The sequence below is a fragment of the Lingula anatina genome, chromosome 1 (genome assembly GCF_051362555.1).
Source record: "Lingula anatina isolate TDL-2025a chromosome 1, LinAna3.0, whole genome shotgun sequence".
NCBI lineage: Eukaryota > Metazoa > Brachiopoda > Lingulata > Lingulida > Lingulidae > Lingula > Lingula anatina.
This window is the reverse complement of record NC_141767.1, coordinates 67,138,418-67,154,266: the sequence shown is the minus strand read 5'-3', so window position 1 is coordinate 67,154,266 and position 15,849 is coordinate 67,138,418. Positions and strand designations below refer to the sequence as shown.

The window sequence follows — 15,849 nt, the reverse complement described above, 5'->3', positions numbered from 1 at the left end:
GAAACTCCACACACTTTGTACAATCAGAGATTTATTTCGAGTTACAGAGTCACAATCATAACAACTTTACATCTTTGTGAACAAGGATATACTGTGTGTAGTATGCTTTGTCTCAGGGTAATATTACATACTTGTCCAATCTTTATAAACATTTCAATCACTTTTCAGTATTCAGTTTCAAGAGTATTGGACAAATTTATTATCCATACAAAATGATAAACTGCTTCTACATAATTCAAACTGATAATTGCCATTAAAATATTTATGGCACGACCAAGTATTTTATCTTGTTAATACCCCTCCCAAAAAATGTAATAATAATAACAATAAATAATAAACACTTACAAAGACATTTCACAAGTTAAGTCATACAGTTCACCAAGTAGGAATGTTGCATACTTTTTTATGAACTTTATGTTATTTCTCAGTTAAATTCAAATTCAAATCCATCATGTACTGTACTGCAATTATATAAACACGGATAAAGCCAATAAATCAACAGAGATGCTGGTACATTAAGTCTTCAGACAGTTACAAATTTCAATAACAGTTTTTTGCACAGGATTATACACACCTACAAGTGGAGATAAGATTATATTACCCTTGCCTGGACATCACACCCACTATGGTAAAACAATGGACTCTAATGTCCTCCTTTTTTCATAAATACGCCCTCTCTACTTAGCAGGAGCAAAGCCCACTCTGTTGTTGGCCATGTCAAACTCGGTGTAGAATTTGCCAATAAACACATCTCCCAGAATCCACAGAGGACCGGCTGGGGGAGGGATGTCCATGCCAATAAAGCCAGATATACACTGAGTCTGCCCCCCAGATGAAACCTAGCAGAAACAAACAATACACTAGTACAAATAGGGAGGATATAAACCTAGTAAAAATTTTTGTTACATGCTGCGTAAGGTGAAGCTACAAGCGGTTTAAGACTTCCAAGTTACTTTCAAGCAGGCAACTAAGCTCTTTTTATGAACCAAACCCCAACAATGACAGGTATTTCCCCAATTTTACAAAGCCATTCACAAGCATTTGCACCCTTTCCATCTACAAGGCTGTCACACAATTCCAGAATCACACTGAAAACCAATAAACAGTAGTTAAAAGTAAACACAGCATTCAGGGTGAAAGGAAGATATTCTTAAAACAGGCATAAACAAGCATTAGAGCACAGAAATTTTCTAAAATAGAAATTAGTTTAGTTTGTATTTTATTTATATTAAAATGGTTTTCCTATTCTTTGTCTGTTATGTTGTGGATGCAGAAACACAGGATTTCAAAGCTGCAAAACAAAGAAACAATTAGCAAAATGTTATGAGCAGAACCTACAAGCTGTAAGTAGTCTGTAGTTAATGTGCTAGAGAGAAGGAAGGTTTAGTGACAAATTGTAAAATAAGAGGCATCAATGGGGCAGCAGTCAACTTCCGAAACGGGCCCTTTTTTCACATGGAGCAGTATAGTTTAGTGGTACAGTCTGTGCCGATACACTTTGAGAGGTTCTAACATGTTATTACGTTACAAAGGTTTTTATTCCCTTTCACAAGTTCTCCATAAGTGCAATTTCTGCTGTTAAGTCATCAGTAAGGTTTGTTAAGCATGAAGGCTCCTTTCAGGTAACTCCCTTATGGAAAAGGCAGGTTATGAAGTTGTAGTTTGGCAAAGTGTACGTACTTAATAATACACTGCCCACAAGTCCAATATACACGATAGCATGCCGAGCAATAGTGAAGCATGCTATTGTGTATATTGGGCTAGGAGGAACTTGTGCATTATTTGTCATACATACAAAAGAAAATTGTACATGTCTACCACCCAAACCCCTTAATTTTGAATAAAACTTGTCAATCTCACAGCAATGATCTCACTGTGCATAGGATCATATGAGCCCCATGGTATGTACTGGTACTGACTAGATTGCCAAAATATACCACTGAATGTTATAAGTCGTGCATGCTGATTAAATGTGTAAGGTGTGCTACAGAACACAACTGGGGTCCCTTAGTAATATCATCAACTCTGTGGCAACGCTGATAATAAATCCAGTCTCCACTTTAACTATCCTTACTTTATAAATTTACACAAACTTGAAATGTAACACCCTGCTAACATTTTTCTCAAATGGAGTATGTGATTTTAAGTTACCACCTTATCACGAGGGCAAAGTAAGACAAATGCACAATAGTTGTTAAGGTTAAGTATCCAGCCTTGTGACTGACCTAAATCACACAAACATAGTGGGACGAGAGGAGGATTATTTGAAGTCAGACCAAGGTTGAGCTGTTCACAGTACAATTATCACTGAGTTAACAAGGCCCAAAACTATCAGTGAAGTCAGAGTCCAACAGTAGCTGGTATCTTATCTCAGAGTGAAGATTGCCTTGACACTATTGTCCTTGTCTGTATATAGCATGGCTCAATTCATCTAATGTTGTACTTCTGAGATAAACCTAATGTGTGTGTATGTGTGTGTGTGTGTGTGTGTGTGCACGTGCGTGTATGTGCACAAATATGCATATGTGGGTGTGTTTACCAGTGGGTGTTCAGGAAGGAGTTAAATGACAGGACACTTTCTGTGGATGCTCAGTTTTTGGAATTTGCAAAACCAACTCTATTGTTCTGCATATCAAATTCAGTGTAAAATCTCCCTATGAACACATCTCCCAGGATCCAGAGTGGCCCTGCTGGGGGAGGGATGTCCAAGCCAATAAATCCTGAGATACAGATAGAGACGCCTGCCTCTTTCACCTGAAATACAACTGGGATGTCAGTCCTTGGCAACAAGTTTTATATATCAGTGGCATATCGAAACTAAAGGATGAAAGGTAGAGTAACCTGGCAGTCTTCAAACATGGGAATATTCTCAGAACTTAGGAGGACTTTTGTCCCTGATATACACTGTAACAAGATTTCATTACACTGTTACCACTGTCATGTGCATTTAACATCGTATGCAGTCTGCCTCTACCCATTTCTATTTGTAAAATTAAAACACCAATGCCAAAAAAGAGATACAATTTTCACAAATCTGTGACGCTTAAATGAAGACTGCAAGTAGGCAGAAAGTAATATTAAAGAAATGTTTAAAAACTCTTAGGCACTGGCTTAGAAAGTATCAAAGAAGTTTTACAATTTCAGAAGTACAGTATACATGACTTTCAATGTCCTTTTAATCTTTTAAAAAATCCTTTTAAAAAAATAAAATAAAATAAAAAACACATCAACTTGCTGAAAAAAAGTGCAACTGCAGGAAATGTATGTCACCATCCACTTGTTTAAGCTGAGTGATGCAATTTAAAAAGTTGTAGAGGGTATTTATGATTATGGACCTTAACGGCACCATGATTGGTAAAAATTTGATAAATAAATACAAATATTGTTTAGGTTTTGTTTATTGTATTTTTGCCATAATTTCTATTCAAACTTCTCTAATATGGTTAACAAAATTCTAAAACCAATAATTGAAGGATTAACAGTCATTGTTTTTTTTTTTTTTTACCTGAAAAGGCAACAATTTAACATGCTTTTAAGGTAAAGGGGAAGGCTGGGGTTTAATTCATTAGAAACAAGACAACAGCAGCAAACACTCCTGTACTAAGACAATCTTAAACATTCTTATTGTTTCATCATTAAACTTGACCAAAAACAAAGTTAATTTTAAATTTTAAATGCAGTGTTCTAGGTCAACAACTCACCGTCAGTACATAGTCCTTGCCCTCCAGAGTGAAGGGCTTGCCCCCAATTACAAAAGAAACTGTGGGCAGGGATGGGATCTTGGTGCAGTCAATCATGTACTGAAATGAGAAATCATAAAATTTTTAATATGAAATTTAAAACTGATGAAAGGACCACACTATCAACCATGACGCAGTAACTTGAAATAATGTGAAGTTGATTCCTACATCAACCCTTTAAATGTAGCAAAAATGCACTAGAAATATTCTAAGCTAACATAGTTTGATTCAAAATGGTTTTCATTTTAATAATTCATCTCAAAATGTTCAACAACTGTCACACAAGAAAACTAGATAATCTACTTGAAATATAAGTCAGCATATGTATGGTATTAATTTTTTTTACTTCCAGGTCTATTAGATCACTTTATCGATAGGAAATTCTACAAAGAATTGATGATGTCAAAAAACATATATTCTTCACAATTTTTTTCTTTTAACCAAAATCCCAAGAACAGTTCCTTTAAATAGTGAGACCAAGTCCACAGACAGAATGTGACTTTATATTAATGCATTTAGCACATCTATCTTATGTAAGTTTTCCACATTATTGACACTGAAACGTTCTTCATTCAATCTTGTCATGCTTAAAGCTATGCATATTAGGTCATTAACTAACACTCGAACTGTAGCCTCATCTGTCTTCTTTGATAAAGTACGCTTCATGCACGTGTACCTGACCAACATCAGGCCACGTAAGATGAAGTAACACTTCAGGTGAACCACCAGTCTGAACAATGTATCAAGTATATTGAAGAGCCTATTGCATCACCAAATGCCATCACTTGACCATTAATGTAATATGACTGATGTCACAAGTGTCAAAGGTGCACTGAGGAGGCTAACTCACATCTCCTAATCCCCCTCAGCTTATCAACTGGGGCTAAGTCACATGAGAGCCTGAATGAGTGGTTATCTGTCTGAATTGATAGATACTCCAGTCAAATGTCAGGGACAATGCAGGCCTCAATCTTGTCCTTACTTGTTCACTAAGACCTACTTGTTAACACCCACTCAAACTTTAAATACCAAATGCAATGCTTTAAATACAAATTATTCTGCTATGTCTTCACAGTTAGTTATCTCAAGTTTGATGAAGTTGAAATATTTGGTTTCTTGATTTTGAAAATTATGACACCACCAGCTGAGTGATTTGTACCTTTGTACCTTTAGTTTGCCATTTGAAAGTCTTCAGTGATTTAATTCAAGGATAAATCCAGGGTTACAGCAGGAGATAACCAAATGTGAAGACATAGCAGAATATTTTGTATTTAAAGCATTGCATTTGGATGTAAAGTTTGAGTGGGTGTTAACAAGTAAGTCTCAGTGGACAGGTAAAATTCATCCAATTTTTTAAAATAAAAATAAAAATAATAATAATAATACAATGCTTTGCTTCAAAATTTACCTCTCCATTAACAATGGGAGTTCCCCCTATCTGTGTGTTCAGCTGCTTGGCCTGTGCAGCAGGCATGGCTATAAGGGAGGTCCCTGTGTCAGCAATGGCCTCGCATCCACCCTTGCAAAAACTGGTGCTTTTACCATCAACATTGAAACTGAAAATCACATTTTAGTGTGTATTAAACATACATGTTCTAAGGCATTCAATAAATGAATTATCAAATTTTAAAACTGAATATTCTAATCAAGCATAAGTCCATACCAATATATCTCATAGGCAATACATTGCCACTATGCAATTTTGTAAAAAAGAAACTTTGTACTTAAAGAACAATCTTATCAACACCCTATTACTGCAACATATACTCCAAGCAACATGGCATACTGAACTAGATATGTTTTTTGACATGTTACAATAACAATAATAGTTCATTGGGCTCCAAGAAACACACTGTACATGTCCTGGTTCAATGAACTACATCTTTTCTGCCAAATAGTATAAAAGAACATTAAAAATTCTAAAATGTGTTCCTACCCATCCATATTAAACTGCCAGTAGCCCTGCCTTGTAACAGCTTCATAACTGAAGTTACCACTGTAATGAGCTGGATCACTGCCACCAAAGATCAACTCACCTCCTACCTTTGCAGTAGGGTCTCTGTGAAATCAGATAAATCAAAGTAAATACATTACTAGAAATATAGAACAGAATATAAATAATGTGTCTACAATAATTTTTCCCTGACAGAGCAGAGCATGCTAAAATATATAATATCCTCTAGTTTTGCTGGTGCACACTTAAAAGAAGGGACTTAAAGACTTGGACATAAATTAAATATAGAAAAAAAAATACTACAAAAAATATGTAGTATTTTGGCATAATAAGGTCGCGCGACAAGGTTATTTTCAGTTGCACCCTGGATTACGCACGCTTGCTCCGCAAGGTGTCGCCTGTGGTGGGGGGGCAGCACAGCCCATATGGTTACTGTTGCGAAGGTGACAGGTACTTCCAAACATTTTTTCATAACTGTCATTTTTCCTCATTCTATTCATGAATTTGATATTTACGGCAATTGAAAATGTGGCAACGGCAAAAGTGAATCTTGGTGCGTTGACAGGCCGCACAGGTGTCCCCAATTAACCGCCACCAAAGAAGAGACCCCAAGCATTAAACAACACAACCTGTAGATATTGGAAATTTGGCGAAAGTTAAGCAACTGATGCTTTATTAGATTTGGGCAGAAATCGAGAGGAATGTCCAGTGACATGCCAAACCCCAAAGTTCAAGTCTTTGCCCTTGACACCAGTAACGCACCCCTTAGTTAAGAATCTGAACAAATCGATGTTGGACAGGTATGCTCTATTTTCTACAGGCGTTTTGTGATTTTATCAACTTGATTGCCAAGTGCCAGACCTTTTCTTCCCAGGCACTAGTAGCAAACTTTATCAGATAACAATCTGACACTAGCCAAGCTGCACTAAAAGCGCTGTAAACTCAGTTATCAATGCTGTCATCTTTACCTGTATCTTTACCGCTATTATGCCAGTGGTACGTTTGATACATTTGAGTAAGGAAATATGCTTTAATGCTTATGAAGTTATGTTCATTTGTAATACGTTAGCATCAACCTGTTAATAAAAACTTGGAAACTTTCAATGTTATTACACAATAACAGTATAATGATGGGAGATGTTATGATTAAATGCTTAGAAGAATAATAAAAACAAATTATGTGAAATATAAAATGAATTGATTTTATTTTGGTTATTTATTTATTTATTTCAAACCAATTAATTATCAAACATGAAGCTTATTTTTAGAAACATTCGCAGATATATGAAATATAACCCTGCTGGTACACAGATCTACAGTTCTAAAATGCAAATACCAAGTACCTTTCACACACCACTGATGAGATGTGAATAATCATATGTATAAAGTAGTAAAAATATCACAAAATGTGTGTAAGCAAGATATTTCTGCAAGTAACCTCATTAATCAGTCAGGAAACTTCATAATGCACCCAATAAATGTAGAAATTTGAGCCAGAGAAATTCTACATACAGGCATGACAGATTTACCATATATTGCCACCAACCCTTAACTGAATGGGGATTGAAAGAACAAAGTGAGTCTCCCTCCCATTAAAAATGAAAAATAAAAATAAACAAATAAAAAACAGATACTGTCATTCTTAATACTGAAAAACAATGGCACCTTGCAGCCTTCACTGCCTCACTATTTGCAATGTTCTAGTCACTGTAACTGTGTACTTTTGAGGCATAGATGCAAGAATAACTTCTTTGAAGTATATTGTGAAGGTCTCTTTTGTCATAAATCTGCCATGTATAACCTGAATGTACAACGATTCACACCGCAGCAGCTTGTCTTAGTAAGGACTCAACCAGTTTGAAAACTTGTGGCATAGCTTCAGGGACAAGATCACACCATCTATCCTTGCTGTGATGATGGATCTACTAGTACATTATCTATGTCTTGTCCTCCTAGTTTCTCTAATACCATTTCCCCTGATCTATGCTCACATCAATCTCTACAGCTTTACCAACTGCTACACAGTTTTTACATCTGAAAGTATAAAGCAAATTTGTAATAAAGCACTATCAATTTACTTGTTAGATATTGATTTGAGGGCAAGAGAAAAATGCAGAAACCTCATATCATAATCAAGATAATTGAAAATCAAATATGCATAATCAAATTAATAGCTTTAATTGTACATACTACTGATAATTTAATCTTTTAAACTTCAGCATAAATTTCTCTTGTTAAAGCATAGCCACTTTATCAAAATGTGTTTGAAAAAATAATAATAATAATGATAACAAAAATAAACAACCTGCACACAAGATGGAACATGGAGGTCAATTGCCACAAAATAAGTTGATTTGTACTTGGTAGCCTGAGAAATAGTATCAGGTATTAATTTGAGCAGTAAATTGAGTAATAATACCACAGAGTTAACAATGACACAAGCATATGGTGTTGTGTAACAAAATTCATGCATTACTTGCTGTGGCAGTGTCCTCCTCAACCTATCGTGCACCGCAGGTTTTGATTTTCAATGTCATCAAAAATTTTTATTGTTGTTAGTTTGATTTATGTATCTGCTATTCAAATAATATCCTTTGGAAAATAACTTACTGATTTAATTATGCTTTTGCAACATGAAATTATCAGTAACTTTGCCGGTTCACGTGTATACAGTACCTTGTTATCAGTGCTGCTCTTTTCTCCCCAACTCGCCACTGACAGGCTAACCACATCGTTTCAAAACAACGTTGGTATACTCCTTTACTTTTGGTGTTGGCAGTTTCGCCCTGGGGACATCGTTTTTGGTAAAAAACAACGTATCGTTTTCACCCATCTATGCTTTGCTCGTGTACAAAATGGCCGCTTGCTGCCCCCCAAGGGAAAAATCGTAGCACGTGGGTAGTTACGCAAGACCTGTGACGTATAACGCGCGCAAGGTTATTGGCATAACATTAAGTATAATTCACCTGTCTAGGTAAAAAGAGAAGACTGGCTGAGAGATCAGCTTTTGTTTCACCATGTTGTAGAACACAGGCTCAACACGGTCCACAGATATGGTAGAGTAGCCCAAGCCAAGGATTCCATCAAACTTAGCAGCTACAAAAGTGATCCCTGGCTGTGATGTGGCTTCAGCAAATGTCTGGCCCTGTACAGCAATGCCACTGATCTGAAAATAAGAGAGGGTGAATTTTCAAATGACTTGTGCAGTGAAATATGCAAGACAGCAGACAATAAATCATTACACTGTAATGTAAACCATCCTTGTTAATAAATATGAAATGCAATGACCACATCCTACTAATTACCACACCCCAAGGGGCATTCCATACTGATCACCTCTGCATCAATTATCACCTCTGTTACATAAGAGTTAAGGTGAGGTGCAACTGAAGTTTTTTTCTATTTCACAGGACAAAATAATTGCAGATGAAAAGTTATGAGAACAAAGTTGTATTCTTCAAAGAAATGGCCTTAAACTTGCTACTGCTAAGTTAAAGTTCAGCTTACAAGAATGGGTGTTTTCAAGTATGAGATGTAACAATTCTACACTTGGTTAATAAGGACATAGTCTGGCTTACCGTAACAGTGTCTGTACTTAAAAATCCAGTGAGACTTCCAGTTCCATATTTGATTTCAAATTGTGTACCATTCTTCCTGTAGGTGGATGACTTAGTGCTGTCATACTTATTATGCAGTACTGGAAAATAATTTTGTATGAAAATATAATTTACAAAGGAATTTTCTTTATGGTGATGGAAAATATACCTGCATGCAAGGTTTTCCCCGAGAGAGATACCCTGCTGTCATTTGGACGGCCACTGGGCTCAAAGGACAGCCTATATTTCCAAAGACAGCTGGATGGCTTACAAAATTTTGGGTTGGCTGGTTTGCTTAGGTTGGACTCCCTAAGAATTGATGACCAAATTACAGATTCACAGTTTGGACTCCCTGTACCCCAAATCCTGGGAACACCTCACCTGCATATTATATCTACAGAATATCTTAATCTTTATTTCTGATAGTCAACCATAGGTTTTTCTTGCTTTTCAAAAAATGACCATGTAATACCGATTAAAGTAATAAAGTTATCAATTTATATAAAAGTAAAAACATGCAACATTTGTGGTAAATTTAAGCTAACAGTAGATACCTAGAGATTTCTAATTTCAAATGTTAATGAAATCAATTTGAAGATTATGTATAAAAAAATGTCAAATATATCACATTTGTGCCTACCAGAAAAAAAAAGCTGACACAACAGATATTTAGGTCAAGTCATATTAAGCACCAAATATGATTATTTAAGTTAGATTATTTCTTGAAAGTGTCAGTACCTGGTGCTACCATAAAAATGATAAAATTGTAAAAAGAGAAGTGAAGTTACTTAAAAAAAAAAAAAAGATAACACCATACTACATATTAAGTACATACACTGAAATGTGATCAAATTAGGTTCCATTTTCCATACATAGCCATGATTACAAATAGATCACTGTCCAATCATGTGCAATCAAGATTAAATTCTAAATAAAACCTACAACAAGAGATAACTTACAGCAAGCTATGTCAGTAATGTGACATTTCTTGGATGGCACCCATAAATTAGAAGAACCAGTGTCAAACACCACTTTGAAGGCTTGGCCTGGGGTGCCAATGGTAATGGGACCATAATATTGAGCCTAAAATGTATAAATTATGTAATTATACAATCTGTACATAATACAATTATAGCAAACAGGTGATTTGAAGTTATGTGCTATGTTACTGGTGTACAGAACTAATCATTTTATTAATATAAAAAACCTGTCTACCAAAAATGTTCCAAGTATCGGCATATGATGACCAGGCCTTTAATGAGGCATTCAAGTTTCTGGCTTATTTGATGGCAAAAGAGAAAATCCAAGTTTTGACTGATAAACATCAGGCCTACCCAACTACCAGACTTGGCACATAAGGATCCTGAATTAACAGGTATATCGGACCACACTACCCGTTTTCAAGGTGTGTGTCAGATTGCATTTCAGAGTATCATACCCCAGAACAATTTTTGTAGGACGACCGCGGGCTCATCCTGTCGGTGTTCTGACTTGTACTTCGAAATGCGATCTGACACGCACCTTGAAAACGGGTAGTGTGGTCCGATAAACTGGTTAATTCAGGATCCTTATGTGCCGAGTCTGGTAGTTGGGTAGGCCTGAACGTTACACAACTTGAGTATTTGATGTCTAAAATATTTAAGCTTCATTACTTATCAAACAAAAACCTAAAATTCAAAAATCAAAATGGCCAAATGAAACTGGAAAATAGTCAAAATTGAATTGTTTTGAATGAAGAGAAAAGGGAAAATGACATTGGGTAAAATATCAGATATGGAGTATAACAAACCAAAGATCCACCCTTCTGTGCCTTAAGAGGAAGAACTGTAGAAACATTTAACACAGAAAATACTTTAATTTTCCAAAAATGTCCAGGAAAGAGAGACATCCTGGGTATGTACCACCAGCAAGGCCTATGCAGGCAGATGGGATAGGAAAACAAAATATATTTCCTGAATGTGGTTTCAAAGCTTATATAAATGGTAAAACTGATAAATGAAAAAAAAATCAGAAAGATACAATTGTACCCCAAATGAGATGGACCACTAAGGAAAGGATGGATTTATTTTTAAAGGTTATTTCCTTTATAAGGAGTTCCAATAATAAAGTTTTTGTATGCCATGGGGGCAGTTTTGAAGCAAACTGATAGCACCCCCAGTTCAATGCTGGTGGTACAAATAAATAACTAAATCAATTAATAAAAATAAATAAATCAATTAATAAAAATAAATAAATAAATTATTAACATTTCCATCTTTGTCCACATATAACCTTTCCACATCAAGAGAGATACTAATGAACAAACTACCTTTCCCACTTTACAACAACTACTTCTCTTTAAAAGTCGGACTGAAAGTTCTGTCACCAAGATGAAATTAATGTTTTTCTCCAGCTGCAAATTGTGTCCAAGAGTTCATAAGGCCAGTATTTGCAGTTTAGTTCTTCTCCTTTTACTTGTACACCAACACATGGAAATTATATATAAATGATACTGACCAAACACAGATATATAACCTATCTGCATAAAAACCCAGTTCTTAACCACAATGAAAAGATTCCAACACAGATTATAACAATTATCCCTTCGAATGGTGTGATAAATGCTTACACAAAAATAATCTGAAAATAGCTTCTCCTTCATTACATCTCGTTGCTTTGTATAGAAAATATATGCTTTTATATATATTATGATTCAAATTAAATCAATCAAATTTGAAAATGCAATTTGACTAAGTTATTCCATTTATAACCTGTCAAATAGCTATGACGGAGCTTGTGTCAAATCTGGTGTAATATAAGCAATTAAGGCTGTTACAAATATCGGTAGCATCACCTCCCAACAGAGGCAGCCTTAACAATCATGGTAAAATCTATCATACCCATTTAATAAAGTGAAGGTCAGCATTTTACAGCAGACAAAACTGGACTAGTTGACAAGATATTTGATATAAAGCTCAGATTAGTCAAGGGGAGGTGAAGCAAAGTGAAACAAGAGCACAAACTTTAATGACAAAAACAAAAAATGGTTTGATAATTAACAACATGATTATATTAAATTAAAATGTACAAGGCCATACAATGTACACGCCAGTGCAGGAATAAGATGAATGGAACTGAAATCAGTTATTGAATAATGAATACATGCTTTTTTTCTGGAAATTGTTTCATTATCAATTATCAAATGCTACTTTTCTTCTACAGCTGAGAAACCACTTGAATCATCAGGTACACAATGTAAGACTTGAAAAGCATTTTTAACACTGACTGTGCATGATCAGCTGTGCAATATTGTGGAATATACCCTATATATATCAAATAAACAAAACACATAATAAAAATTAAGCAGTTTAAAAGTATAATGGAAAAAACTATTAAAATATAAAAATGCAGCCAAGCAGCAAACTTACATCCAGATAGTTGGACAGTGGTTCTGGTCCACCAACAATATAACGTGCCTTCAGCATGTCAATCGAGGTGCCAACTGACTGCAGAGTCCTACGAGCACTCTGGAACTTGTGTAGTGGGACACTGAAATAAAACCAGTACTAGTAGTTTAATATACACCCTCTACAAATAGAAATACCAACATAAAACACATTAAATAAATGTAAATGAAAAAAAAAAAAACATCCAAGACAATAAACACAGATCATTTTCACCTCATGCCCACTTTACTACAGAACAGGCTTGCTAGTAACTTGAAATATTTAAGAATCAGTAAATATACTTGTACTTTTATCATTTGCGACCACTAAAATAAAATAAGTCAGAATTAGACTTGCAGCTTAGACATGATGGGTAAAGGAGTGACTATGGGTGTTTAGTCCTGTTGAGCACTCTAAAAGGGTCAATAAACTGTGAGCAAACTGTCCTCTGGGTGGTTCCAGTGTTAAACAATTTTAGGTACATTTATAAGGGTTCATGTTCGTTTCTGTATTGCCTTGTGGTGGATGGAAGCATTAAGTAAAGTGATTCTTGCATGGTTGCCAAGCAGATTGTCAGAATTATGTGCAGAAAAGTTCTTGACTTTCACTGTACGCCTACAACGATGGATTTCATTCAGATATCAATATTGACACATCGGTTGAAACATTCATGGCATGAGACCCTCCATCATTTTGTAGAAAAATATAAATCTATGCATCTATCAGAATGAGGTTAGACCTAGTTCTTAAAACACTCTATAGACACACTTGTCTTTCTGTCATTTTTGCATTTTTTCAATTTTGTTTATATATAGCTAACTATCATCTACAGAACTTTTCACTGCATCTAAATATTTAATTATGACTTCTACCTACATCAGCAAAGTCTTTCACCAGGACCAGCATGCTTCAATACAGTAAATTATGACCTGAACATCCAATGAATTTTTTATTCCCCATATTCTTTCAAAATAATACTATACTTTAGTAGAAATACAACGCTTTTATCTGAGGCGACTTTAGCTTTTAGAAAGCAAAAAAAAAAAAAAAAAAAAAAAGAAAAAAAAATGCTTTTAGTTTTTAAAGAAGTTAAATACTGAGTTCATGTGATCAGATTTTTTAAAATTGAAAAGAACAAAACTTTTAATAAATTCACAATAAGAATGAAATGCCATATACTAAGTAATACATATAATCATTCCAATAGACCACACTTGTTCAAAATAAAGTATGGACTAATAAGGACAGGAATGAGTAAACAGCTGGCACATGTGGGTGATATATCTAAAGCAAGGATGGTTAGAGATGTATGACTAAATATCTTGTGACCCCTGATCACAAGCTTACAAAGACTTTGAGAATAGAGCATGTGACCTAAGACTTTATCATAGTTTTCCTGTTTCAAAGACCTATCTATCTATCTCAATGTGCATGTGGTGTCTGCACTGTCACATGTACATTGGCATAATGATATTAATCTTTGTTAACATTTCAATTATGAACAACGTGTGTTAGTTCTCCCAATATCATTATTATTGATACTAAACACACTTCTTCTAATTATAAGTTTAGTGTGAATTAAATAAACCATTTAAATGTGATCAAAAGTATATATCCTCCTATTATTAATATCATATTTTTTTTCATATGGATATATGGGTTTTTAAATAGGCAGAGCATCCATTCTATTATGCAAGAGTGTGCAGATGATTAAAAATGCAAAAGCCAATCTTAAACAGATCTATAATTAGATTTGAAGGTTATTTCCCTTTACATTTTATGTCACTAAATAAAAAAATGCTTACTACTTGGCAATACATCTAAGGAAAATTTACATATTTCAAATTACCCAGCAAACTATAGTGCCCATTTCAATTCTAAACCATGTCATGAAAAATTAAAAAAAGAAAACTGCAAATCATCCATTGTGCCATGATAATAGGTGCAGTCCATATCTTATTATCTGTTCACATTTAGTCTGTTATCAATTTTTCACATTGATCACACATAAAACATGGAGCTACACCTATTAATATAGATATAGTACAAAACATATTGAACTAAAAACTAACTAATTTTGATATACAACTGTAGTTTTGACCAATTAACACATAAAAGACATGGTGATACATCTATCAATGTAGATATCTGTACATGTAGATGTAGTGTAACTTTTCAATTTTTCAGAAGTCAATTCTGATGGAGGTACATGGTTATGGTAAGTATAGGTGTCTAACTATGCCAAGGTTTATGTACTGTTTTCTCGTGGTCAAAAAATTCAATACAAACGGATTTCTTAGAACACTGACAAAGAATAAAAAGAATCATAAACTGTGTCAAAAATATCTTGCACCATCATGTTATAAGAAAATTATCTCTTTATGTGTACCTGAATACAAAAGTTGCTTTACAATGCCGCTAAAGGAAAACATGTTATTTTCTTTAAAATTGCTGTAAGCAATAATTTTAAAGTTTAATGTAAATTTATGCAACAAAGTAAAACTGATCTACATCCGTAACATAAGCAACAACAAAGGAGTGATTTTATTTCCTCATTGTGTATTAATGTGGCCCCATATTTACACTTACCGAACTAGAGCCTCACCAGACACCATAAGTGCCAAAATGACACATATCCCAGTGAACGCCTTCATCTTCCCTGGTATAGAGTTGGAGCTACAAATGCAAGGACAACTTGGGACCAGCTAGTTATTTATGGCGGCCCTGGAATGAGGACACGAATGAGACCGGCGTCAGGCATCCACACAAAATAAATGGAAGAGAGTTACACCGGCATTTTTTATTTTTGCAAACATGAGTGAATTTTTTCATTCAGAATTTGAAGTACATAAAAATCATTGTAAATAAGAGTCAACAGATCAAAAGGGCATTAATCACATATTTTCCTACGCATATTCTGTTACCTCACTTACCTCCTCACTGATTAAACACTTCACAGTCATGTGATGCTGTTTACGCCGCTTAAAACATAAATATTTATTAATAAACTTGGTAATTTTAATTATATAATCGTTATTATGTTTGACTAATTTTTGTAAAAATGAAAATGTCGCCTTCGAGAAACATTTATGCAACAGACTTTAACGTTACAATTAATTTTCAATTTGTTTTAA

The 15,849-nt window shown here is 34.6% G+C and overlaps 1 protein-coding gene and 1 long non-coding RNA gene across 6 annotated transcripts; both read right to left on the bottom strand.

The window, feature by feature from the left end:
• Positions 1-11: 11 nt before the first annotated feature.
• Positions 12-15,788, bottom strand: LOC106181895 (lysosomal aspartic protease). 4 transcript variants are annotated; one of them, XM_086997316.1, is made up of 11 exons: positions 15,649-15,788; positions 15,305-15,439; positions 12,698-12,818; positions 11,899-11,943; positions 10,250-10,373; positions 9,273-9,391; positions 8,661-8,860; positions 5,677-5,799; positions 5,149-5,296; positions 3,702-3,800; positions 12-2,754 (listed from the first exon to the last, which is right to left on the bottom strand). In XM_086997316.1, the coding sequence occupies exons 2-11, from the start codon at positions 15,367-15,369 to the stop codon at positions 2,590-2,592; spliced, it is 1,209 nt and encodes a 402-aa protein (XP_086853442.1). In that variant the 5' UTR covers positions 15,370-15,439; positions 15,649-15,788; the 3' UTR covers positions 12-2,589. The 4 variants fall into 4 exon arrangements, with proteins under 4 accessions (XP_086853442.1, XP_086853450.1, XP_086853459.1 ...); XM_086997324.1 differs by having other exon boundaries at positions 12-839; positions 15,649-15,787; XM_086997333.1 differs by lacking the exon at positions 11,899-11,943 and having other exon boundaries at positions 15,649-15,786.
• Positions 5,807-8,635, bottom strand: LOC147764904 (uncharacterized). Of its 2 annotated transcripts, XR_015331366.1 has the most exons (3): positions 8,371-8,635; positions 8,000-8,062; positions 6,478-7,728 (listed from the first exon to the last, which is right to left on the bottom strand). It is a non-coding gene; the product is annotated as an uncharacterized LOC147764904 (long non-coding RNA). The 2 variants fall into 2 exon arrangements; XR_015331367.1 differs by lacking the exon at positions 8,000-8,062 and having other exon boundaries at positions 5,807-7,728.
• Positions 15,789-15,849: the final 61 nt, after the last annotated feature.

Excerpts from the sequence above, each read along its gene's own strand:
- LOC106181895 (XM_086997316.1), bottom strand. The coding sequence starts at position 15,369 with ATGAAGGCGTTCACTGGGATATGTGTCATTTTGGCACTTATGGTGTCT. Across the intron at positions 10,374-11,898 it reads TATTTTCAGATTATTTTTGT|GCTCAATATTATGGTCCCAT; the intron begins GTAAGCATTTAT and ends TATACATTTTAG. Across the intron at positions 5,800-8,660 it reads TTCTCTTTTTACCTAGACAG|AGACCCTACTGCAAAGGTAG; the intron begins GTGAATTATACT and ends CTGATTTCACAG.